The sequence below is a fragment of the Triturus cristatus genome, chromosome 1_2, assembly GCF_964204655.1.
Source record: "Triturus cristatus chromosome 1_2, aTriCri1.1, whole genome shotgun sequence".
Lineage (NCBI taxonomy): Eukaryota > Metazoa > Chordata > Amphibia > Caudata > Salamandridae > Triturus > Triturus cristatus.
Genome location: NC_140580.1, coordinates 772,660,866 through 772,672,042, shown reverse-complemented (window position 1 = coordinate 772,672,042; position 11,177 = coordinate 772,660,866). Strand labels below are relative to the sequence as shown.

Here is an 11,177-nt window from a genome sequence, read left to right as displayed (position 1 = left end):
TATTTTTGTAGACTAATAATATTGACCTCATCTAGTGAGATACAACCCACAAGAATGACGTGGCAGCCTTTTCATCATCGTCATTGCATTAGCATCGTCATTATAATAATTTGACACTGTGTGGTGGAGAACGAAATGTAAATAACTTAAGTTCAGGTAACAAGGCCCTCAGATTGAACAGCCTCTCCTTAAGTACTGCCAGGCCTCGCTGTCCCGCCTCCTCAGCTGGAGTGAGACACATGATTGGGCACAGAGAAGGAGGCTTGCACTGCTACTTTCTGTGCTGCATGCTTTGAGAATAGGGATTAAGAAATCACTTGACAATCTCTGTGCTTAGTCATTTCTTTGTTTGGGGGAAACTTTCAGTGTCACTGTTCATGCTCTACCTCTTCTTAATGTTGTTGGGAGTGTATTGTTACTCTCTGAGCTTAATCTACTCTGTAGCGGTGAAACTTGCACTGTCCTTGCCTGTCTGGTATGTCTTCTATATGTGGACAGTATTGTTCTCCCCCCGCCTTGAATCGATCTGTCCTCTGTGTGTAGGTGAAGCTTGCTGTGTCACTGTCCTTGTTTGTCATGTACCTCTTCATGTGGACAGTAGTGTTCTTCCCAGCCATTAATGAATCTGTCCTCTGTTTGTATGTGAAGCTTGCTCTGTCACTTATCCTTACCTGTCATGTACCTCTTCTATATGAGAACAGTATTGTTCTTCCCCGTCATTAACCGATCTGTCCTCTGTGTGTAGGTGAAGCTTGCTGCGTCACTGTCCTTGTTTGTCATGTACCTCTTCTATATGAGGACAGTATTGTTCTTCCCCCGCCTTGAATTGATCTGGCCTCTGTGTGTAGGTGAAGCTTGTTATGTCACTGTCCTTGGCAGTCATGTACCTCTTCTATATGCGGAGAGTATTGTTCTTCCCCCGCCATTAATGAATCTGTCCTCTGTGTGTAGGTGAAGCTTGCTCTGTCACTGTCCTTACCTGTTATGTACCTCTTCTATATAAGGACAGTATTGTTCTTCCCGCCATTAATCGATCTGTCATCTGTTTGTAGGTGAAGCTTGCTGTGTCATTGTCTTTGCCTGTCATATACCTCTTTTATCAGGGCCGGACTGGCCATAGCGGGCACCGAGCATTTCCCCGGTGTGCCAGCAGGGTGGGGACCAGTTTTGGGCCCCTGGGGGCCATTTTTTAGCTGCAATATTGGCCCTGTAACAAAATCGGTGGAAACCAGCCCTGGCAAACAGCTCGGCCACACCCCCAACCCCCCGGGTCCGGCCGAGCACTTTGCCAGGGCCGGTTTTGGTTCCCAGTCCGGCCCTGCATTATATATTTGGACAGTATTGTTCTTCTCCCAGCTTTAATGGATCTACCTTCTGTGTGTAGGTGAAGCTTGCTCTGTCACTGTCCTTATCTGTCATGTACCTCTTCTATATGAGGACAGTATTGTTCTTCTCCGCCTTGTATCGATCTGTCCTCTGTGTGTAGGTGAAGCTTGCTCTGTCACTGTCCTTATCTGTCATGTACCTCTTCTATATGAGGAGAGTATTGTTCTTCTCCGCCTTGTATCGATCTGTCCTCTGTGTGTAGGTGAAGCTTGCTCTGTCACTGTTCTTGCCTGTCTAGATTGATGTTAAATCTAGTCTGTGAATCTGTGAAACTTCCCCTGTTCCAGCCATGGCTCTTGAATAGAACTTGCTCAGTCACTGTCCACGCGCTCTCTCTTCTTTATGGGAACAATACTTCCCCCTCACTGTTCATGCTGTATCGCGCATTCACACTGTTTGCACTGTTCCTGGTTTCAGTTTGTGTGAATCTTTCAATCACTATTTGTTTTATGACTTGTTATTAAGTGGTGAATCTTGTTCTGTCCCTAAGACTCCCGCTATTTCTGGCCAGTGTGCCTGTTTTATTGCTGTCCTTGCTGTACCTGTCCTCTGTGAGTGTTGCTTGTACTGACACTGCCAATGCCATGTCTATCTGTGTATAAGAGACGCCTGCTGTGTCACCATGGCTGCTCTGTCGCATTTCTGGCCGAGGCTTCTCTTTTCTTGCCTATTCACTATGGGGCTTAATTATGAAAAGTAACGCATCGCTGTGAGAAAACAGTGATTAGTCACTTTTCATTGCGTCCTTCTTGTGACACCAATGATGTGTCATATTTACAGTATGCCACATCATGTCGCAAGAAGTTACAGATACGCCAGTATTTCTGACATATCTGTAGGCGCAAAAATGACGCATTGCTGGAGTGTGTCACAAAAGTGACGCAACTCCAGCAATGGCTCATTACAAATGGGCAAGTCCCATGTTAAATGTGCCTGCGTCAGTATTACTCCTGCCATTAGGCAGTTGTAAGATATTGACGCATTTGCGTCCTAGAAGTGGTGCAGTGATGGTGCAGTGAAATCTTATAGATTTCACTGCGTCACTTCTACGACCCTTTCTTGCGGGGGAACGCCCCCCCTGCATACTTTATACCTGGCGCAGGTATAATGTGTCCCAGGGGTTTACAAAGTGACGCATCTACCTATATGCGTCACGTTGTAAATATGGGGCAACAAGGAGCATTTGTTACACTACTGGTGCATCACAAAAAGGGACGCACCGGCGACGCAAACGTGACGCAAGGGCTCATAAATAAGCCCCTATAGCTTTAGCTTGTAAATGAGACATGCAGTGTAACTGTATGTTGTGCCTGGTCCAAGCGTGGTTGAACCAGCCCTTACTGTAACAATCTTGGTTTAATCTGTTCTGTTACTCTCTTGTTTCTGTCGAAGTGCCCGTTCTGTTTCTGATCTGCACTAGGGCGGTCACAGGGGCAACCATGATTGTTTGCTCGAGTCCCCACTGCCACTGTAACTTTAATTTCTATGTTGCAAAAGCAGGCCTAGTTCACTTTTCTGATATATTCATGATGAGGCAGGTGACGCCAGCTGCCACTAGATGTCACTGTATAGTGACGCTGCCTCGAAACATGTCCAAGGACTTCGTTTTCCTTTTGAGCAAGGTCCTTATGTATCAGAGAGGGGACTCTCCAAGACCCCTCATGATGTTCGAGGCTTGCGCCCCACAAAAGATTAGACAGGTCTAGTTTGCAATGTGACTGTGCTGTACTTTTTTCTATTGATGGTGGAAATAATTGCTACACCACCTCAATCCAGAAGCTTGTGTACACTATATGTTGCAAGTAACAAAATAGAGATTGTTTATTCTTATAGTTTTCTCTTTTTTTAAATTAAACTCTACAGAAAAATCTAGAAATAAATGTGCCACGTACCTTCAAACTATTCAGCAGTTCCCTTATCTGTGTATTTATTTTCGCGAGGACCAAGGCTTCTATAGTGCTTTTTTACTGCACTGCCCAATTAAATTATTTCTAGAGTTAATTATTGAATTAAGGGGCATATTATCAAGCCAGGCGATAAAATTATCGCCGCTTTAGCGGCAGAAAACTGCTGCTAAAACGGCGATAATGGGCTTGATAATATGCTCTATGGAATTCCAATTGAAGCCCATGTTAGATGTGAAGGACATGTAACCTGAGCTTCAATTGGAATTCCATAGAGCATATTATCAAGCCCATTATCGCCGTTTTAGCAGCAGTTTTCTGCTGCTAAAGCGGCGATAATTTTATCGCCTGTCTTGATAATATGCCCCTAGGAGAGGTAGTGGGGGAGATATCAAATTTCAGTTAATGTTTCACGTGAGGCCACTGATTAATGAAGTCACATTTTGAAAGCAATAGGAAGTTTGAATCATAATAGTCATCATGGTACGAAACAGAGAAATAAAACAACGAGAAAAAAATCTACGATTTGAAGCCATTTGCTGTTGTGTTTTCCAGCAGCCATATATAGGGGCATAATATCAAGCACTGCGTTAAAATTATCGCCGCTTTAGCGGCAGAAAACTGCCGCTAAAGCGGCGATAATGGGCTTGATAATATGCCTCAGAAAATTCCCATAGAAGCCCATGTTCACACCAGAACATGGGCTTCTATGGGAATTCTCCACGGCGATAATTTTAACGCCGTTTGTTGATAATATGCCCCATAGACTGAAATGAATGCAGGTCACTCTGACTTCTGAGTAGAAAGGATCACTAATGCCTCTTATTTCTGTAGTCTAAAATCTCTTGTTCATCAGACTTGTTAGTAAAATGAAGTAACGGTGTATACAGGCACTGCACTAAATTTGGGACCCAAGTATGAATCGATATTCGGTTGTGGTCCTGCCAAGAGAAGGTGTCCCGTCTTTCCATGGCTGTAGGGGAATGAGAATGTGTGTGGGGAAGTGGCTCTAGCTGGATGAGCGCAGTGGCGTAGCAAGGTCAGGTGGTACCCGGTGCGGAAAATTTCTTGTTACCCCCGGCTTGACAAAATGGCAAAAATATGTGTTTAAAACACGTATTTTTGCCATTTTGTCACCCCATTCAGTGATATCCTTAAATTTGTAAAGCGCACTGCTACCTCCGAAGTGGTTTCCCGGCGCTGGGGGCCCTCAGGAAGATTATGCAAGCTATTGCCCAGGGTCACATGGTGCTGGGATGAGCTGCCACCGGCGACGGGGATCGAACCGTGAACCCCGTGGTCTGGAGTCAGGCACCCTGGCCGCTGCGCCACACCTCTTCCACTGAAGTGATGACACCCGGGGCGGCCCGCACCCACAGCACCCCGCTTCCTACGCCACTGGATGAGCGTGAACTACGTCGTGTGAAAGCCGTGCTGACGACCTAGGGCCAGATTTACTAACTTTGGAAATAGTAATGTAAAAATTATGATTTTCCGAGAATTGCAACTAGGAACTCGTTATTTTTAACGGTTGAAATGTTTCATTTTAAATTAGAGTTGCTAGTGGGCCACAAATCAAAATGCCTCATGAATATTAATGAGTTAGGCCTAAATGGGTCAGCAGGTCACAATGTCTGTGATTGTTTTTTATTAAATCACTCTTTCTGTTTTTTACATGTCTCCCGTTTCCCTTAAAGGAAACAGGACTGCGTATTTTTTTTTTTAAAGAAGACACTACTCCTGTTAAACAACTTTGTATTTTTACATTCACAAAGGGGAATGGGTCCAAGGGGCCCCTTGCCATTTGAAGGGGTCCCAAAAGTCCCCCTTCTCATTCGCTATTGAGCTATCACCTCATGTTTGTAGTTCGTAAATTCTTAATATTTTGGAACCAGATTTCAATCGCAAAACATTAATACATACCATTCTGATTCGGTGTTTGAAAGGGAAAGCCATTCCAAATACCAAATCAGCATTTGGCCGCAAGCACAAATTGCATTTTGGTCATGTGTTATTGAATCACAATTTGTTGTTTTTTTTCCTCTGAAAAGGCATTTGCGATTGTAAACCGCCCTATTCTGTGAACTGGGCCATTTGCAACCGCAAAAAAATCTTAGTATATCTGGCCCTTACTTCTGTGGCTCTATTTATGTGAATACCAGTTGTGGTGTGACTGTAAGGAGAGCAGTTAGCGTGTCGTACCGAGGCTGTTTTAGGAGAGAACATTGTGCTGTGACTGATGTTAAGTGTGCTCTTAGTGGGAGTTGAGCTGTGCTGTGACTATGATGGGAGTGGTACACTAGGATTCATGTGTAAGTGGACAACACTGCCTTAGTGTGAGTGGACGTTCTACCATGCACTTCTGGTAGTGTATACCAGCCTGTGGCTTGTGTGATTTGGAGTATGCATTGCACAATGACTATAGAAGAGTCGCACTGTGATCTGCCTGTAGTTTGAGTTGATACTTTGTATTAAACTCTTCTGTTATTGGGCCCTGTTTTGCAGATCAACTGTGATTGTGGCTAGGACTGTCGTCTAGATTAGAGGATATATTGTTCTCTGTGTCAACAATTATTCCAAGTAGATGTTGTGCCGCACAATGACCAATGGACATTTTGTGAGTAGCAATGGCATGTGATAGAAGCCGGCACTGTGCGGAGGGGTGGTGGCATCACTTGATCCTCTACTGTTCTCCCAGTGTCCATAGGATGGGGATCTGCTTAGTCTATCGACATGCACAGGTCTCGACTGACATATTCGGATACACCTTCAAAACCACATTCCTGCTCTCGTCCAAGAAGAGGACACTCAGAGAGTTCATTTTATCGGGGACGCAGCAGGGCTCCGGGATCCCGGGGATGATCCCCACCGTCTTCACAATGCTCTGGATCGTGGCGTGATTTGATGGTCGAACAACCTGTGGGCAAATCAAAGGAACATATTCTATTATTATATTGTGTCCTGAATAAAGATTATAAATCAAATTATCTAACATTCGAGAAGCATATTGAGGTTCAGAAGTCGAGTGGCGTTCAATAGTAATGAATGAATCATTTTTTTGGTCGTGTTATTTGCGGCACGGTTCACACGACACAATAATTTAATCGACCCAAGACAATCCACTGACTAAACCCTTGATCTCACCACACAGAGCTTCAAAGGTCATCCGACAGCTGTCCTTCCTACATCAAGGGAGGCCATAAATATCAGCATTTATCGCCAAACATGTCCTACGACCAGTACTCCCTGCTCCATGGAGTGGTAACGTGAAATAGATGCACACAAATGAATTCGTACTACGGAAACTGTCTGTTGACTATTAATGTGTTTGATTGCATACTCAATATATGAGTATTTTATGATTATTGATATTTGTCATTTCTCATATTTAACAACGTCATGTAAAAGCAATTTATTGTGTCTTGTCACAAGCACAGCGTAAGCACCCTCTTTTTTATTATTTTATAAAATGATATCTTTTCCTGCTGATTTCTAAAGTGGGAGGTGAAAACACAACTATCGCATTTCTAAAGGGAAATAGTGAACAAAAACAAACTGTGGCTTTTGTTGCTCATTGGGGACTTTCTGGATTTTCAGGCGATGCTATGTCTATCAGCTGAGCCACCTGTACGCAAACTCTGCACATCAACTCCACAAAAGCTACACTCACCTCTCTCAAGTAAGGAGAGGTTTAAAGGAATTAGGGAGTTTATATTTCTTGCAGAAAAGCAGAAAATGATATGCAGACTTCGGTTAGCACGTAATAAAATGCCTTGGGACTGATTCACAAAGGCAAGTTACACTTTTGAGTAAGTTTACACTTTGTAGTATGTTTACCACTTTTGCTATTTACAAACTTTGAGTGTAAACTTATTACACAAGTGTTAGTTACATGTAGACATACAGGGGGTCCAGACATCCGACAGGTCGCAACTGCAGGCCACGACTGATTCATCACCACGCCCTAACACGGGCAGTGATGAGTGATCCCACCTCCCTCCCCCCCCCCACACCTGTGTAACTTCAGCATGATACCTCGCAATGGAATAGCTCTCAGGCGAAATACTATAAGTAATCATCATCTGCGACACAGTGCACCCCAGTTTTATATATATATATCCAGTTTGTTCATGGTTAACACACGGCTGACATCCCATAACCCCTATGATAAAGTACAGAGGGGAACAGACACACCCCACAACCCCAGCAAGGCGCAGCGACCACCATGCAAGCTGGTTAGCTATACTTCAACACAGGCCTCTTGGGACTGTCGCCAGCTCAAAGACTGAGTGGGGGCCTAAATACTCTAGGTCTACACGCCCTAACGTCAACAAAGGGCGCGAATGTGCGATCTTGCTTGTAAGTCAATATCAACTGGAATAACAGATGTGTTGTATGTACTATTACATAAATGCCAATAAAAAGGTTTATACAAAATAAATTTAAAAAAAGTGTTAGTTACATGTATCCATCCCCAGAGAAATGCAATTGGCTTACTCTTGTGTGGGTTGGTGGCGTCCCTCCCTGAACCCTTCCCCGACCCTACCTAAACTGCTCACTGACCCTCCCTAAACCCCTTTTACTCCTCCCTAACACAATTCCCTTTAGAAGTAAATATGGCCTTTACTATCTGTTCACATTTCTATTACTTGCCTTAGCAAATGTTTGCTATTTTTCTCATGATCGTCTTTCCTTCTTATGGTTCAGGATAATGCCACATAAAGACATGAATATGTAATTGTACCTGTCTGTAATTTCTCAGACCAAACCAATGGATACCATAATTATCTATATGTATTCTGAAGAGTCCCTGGCAAATCTCACGTATTCTCCATAATGGTCCGTCCATGTGAACAATGCTCATGTGATGATAAGGCAAGACATCTACCGCTTTTCCCACTGCGAGGATACACAGGATAGATAAAAAACTCCAAGGACTAAGAGAAGTCTAACCTGGGAGCCAAAAATATATATGTTTCTTCAAGGGTGGCTTCTGGAGTTCTTTGATAAATGTGCTTGAGAATAATGTACGAGGACAAACCCTCACACATATACCATACAATTTATACTCAGTCTTGAATACAATGAAAACAAAGCAAATATTCGCAGGCACAGTTTTAATGGGAAACTAGTTGGGAATTTGAAAGACATTTCAAGACTTGTGGAAATGTTATATCAACGGTGCAGTTTTATGATCCCCTGGAGGTAATCCGAGACTTTTACAAAGGAGATTTTATCATTTATCTTGGCAATTCCATAACCACTCGAATATTTCATGTGAGTGAAGAGGTCTATTTGCCTTAATTTATTGATCTATTTTTTTTTTAAAACAAGGGGTATGACAATTCTACCAGGAATTAATTTTTAGCAAGTCATTCGTGGTACTAATAGGTATGATGGAATATATAAACCCGAGTGCGATTGTGGCTTTGAACATAGGGGCAGATTTACAAGCCCCTTGCGCCTCATTTACGCTGTCGTTGCGTCACTTTTGTGACACAGCGGCGACGCAAATCCTGCGCAATGGTGCGGGGTACTTACAACGTAACACATCTGGGAGTTGCGTCACGTTGTAAAGCCCTGCGCCACATGTAGGCGTTCCTGCGCAGGGGGGGGGGGGCGTTCCGGCGCAGGAACGCCTCCTAAAAGTGGCTGAGTGAAATCTACAAGATTTCACTCAGTCAATTTTAGGCCCATGCTGCGTCAAAACCCTGCGCCTGCCTGAAGCAGGCGTAAGGATTGACGCAGCATTAACAAGATACGGCCCCCCAGAGCATTGCTGGAGCTGCGTCGCGCTTGCGACGCAACTCAAAAATGTGCCACTTTTACGGCACAGATGCGTCACGCATCTGTGCCGTTTTTGCCCCATGGTGCGCCGCATTGTAAATGCGGCGCATCCATGGTGGCGGAGCTGTGGCGCACAATAACTGGTGCATCCCTGCTGATATGCAGGGATGCGCCAGTTATTGTAAATATGCCCCATAGAGTTTTGTGATGAGGAGTGATCAAATCAGCAAAATGTACAAAATAAACACGAGACAGTTACATATAGCATATTATTACGCTAGACCTATTTACATTTTTGGTACACGCTGTGTAATTAATTGTTCTCTTGTTCGAGTCTTAGAAGATGAATTCTCAGGTTAGCATTCAGGTCATGGGGTTTGTAACGTGCTCACACCTCAGTGGTTGGCTCCTAGAATTAGAGAGGTTGGAATCTGAATGCTACCAAAGGTGGAGGGAAGTTTGGAAACGCTTTTAAAGACAGCACTTTCATGCTTCAAAGGATGAAATGTGGAGCTTGAGTGGGTTGTTTCCTAACTCAAATAGTCACTTACCTTCAAGACTCACTGTTTCAATACGACAAGTTTAGAAGTTTGCAATTTTAATTTTGCCATATGTTTGTGTATCTTTATTGTTAGTAAATTAATTTCTTGAGTAGGGTCTATCCTCAGCCATGTGCTCATACTGTGTATATTTAGATTTTTTTTTAAAGGGACAAATCCCTCTTTTGTGTAGACAACTTTTTGGGAGAAAACTCCATCGGTTTATGATACCAAGCCTGATATCAGGGAGCCTAACTCTGTGTCAGGGCCTGTAAAAGCATCTACCACCAACATGTAAAAGTAATCAATCTAAAAAGAAAGAATTTGAAATAGAGGTAAAAAACTCTTTTCAGTGCCATACAGTTTCGGTAAGCCTCACAGTACACAACAAGACATAAATCTCAACTATGAAAGTTATAAATATATTGCGATAGAATCTTAATCGATTCTATCGCAATATATTTATAACTTCCAGTACCCAACAAATCTTGTTAGACAGACCTCCTGACACTCTCCTGCAACATGCAGCTGGCAAGCATTTTCACCACAAAAGCATATCTCTATACCATGCAAACATACTTCTCAAACTAATCAGAACTTGTTAGCTTATCTGTATCACACCCACAAGGAAAAACATTGAATTATAGGTATATATCTGACGAACTGTGTCACACAATATAAGAGTCACTTCAAGCCAGGCAATGCACAACCTTTCACCAACGTGGAAGTAAATAAATGCCAAAGTCCTACGGCACATGTACCCATGACCATATCATGCTGCAAAGATCCCGGACAATCTCAATACATTTTATCTTTTCTACTATCTAATATCAACTGTTTGTAAAGAATACATAGTGCAGACCACTTTGCACTGGCAAAACACCACAACTCTTGTCAATCAGAAATCCCAAAAATGTTTGAGAAGACGCAAGACTCTGAAATGTCTATAAACCATTGAAAATAACACAAATGCACTATAAAGAGGTTAATAGCATATTATGATATGACGTTGCGTCACTTCATATCATGTTGATGTGGGGATATTTCATGCCCTTTTTTAGGAACAGTATTATTGAGAATATAAAATATTCGGTAGACTCCCTCAATCATCCATAACTGTTATACCTGTCAATCACTTGAACAGAAAGTACTGTTTCCTCTACATTTCAAAGTTCACCATTGACTTCAGCAGCTATAACCTTTACAGACCAGGGGCGATATTATGTACTAGGGCGCACTTTCCCTGTTTGTGCCTGGTTCACCTTAAAAAAGGTGCGCCGGGCGCAAACAGGGAAAGTGCACCCTACTACATAGAATGCACTGCCCCCAGAGCAGCCGCAAACTGGAGATGCCCTGAGGGCAGCACATTCCGTGAAAAATAGAGCGGCTTCTTTGAAGCAGCTCCATGTTTTCACTGCACCGCCTGCAATTTCAAAGGGGATTAGCGATCCCCTTGCAGGCGGGTGCAGTCAGTGTGCCACCTTTTATTTGGCGCACAGTCAATGCGCCCCCTGATAGCTTCTTTGCCTCTGCGCCCCCGTCTGTAATATGCTTTGGGCAC

General features: G+C 43.3%; 1 protein-coding gene across 1 annotated transcript in view; it reads right to left on the bottom strand.

Moving 5' to 3' along the window:
* Positions 1-3,626: 3,626 nt before the first annotated feature.
* Positions 3,627-11,177, bottom strand: part of GDF10 (growth differentiation factor 10) — a 44,289-nt gene continuing 36,738 nt past the window's right edge. Inside the window, exon 3 of the mRNA XM_085608776.1 lies at positions 3,627-6,207. Coding sequence (XP_085464902.1) covers positions 6,016-6,207 — 192 coding nt within the window. The 3' untranslated portion in view covers positions 3,627-6,015. The remainder of the gene's footprint in view (positions 6,208-11,177) is intronic.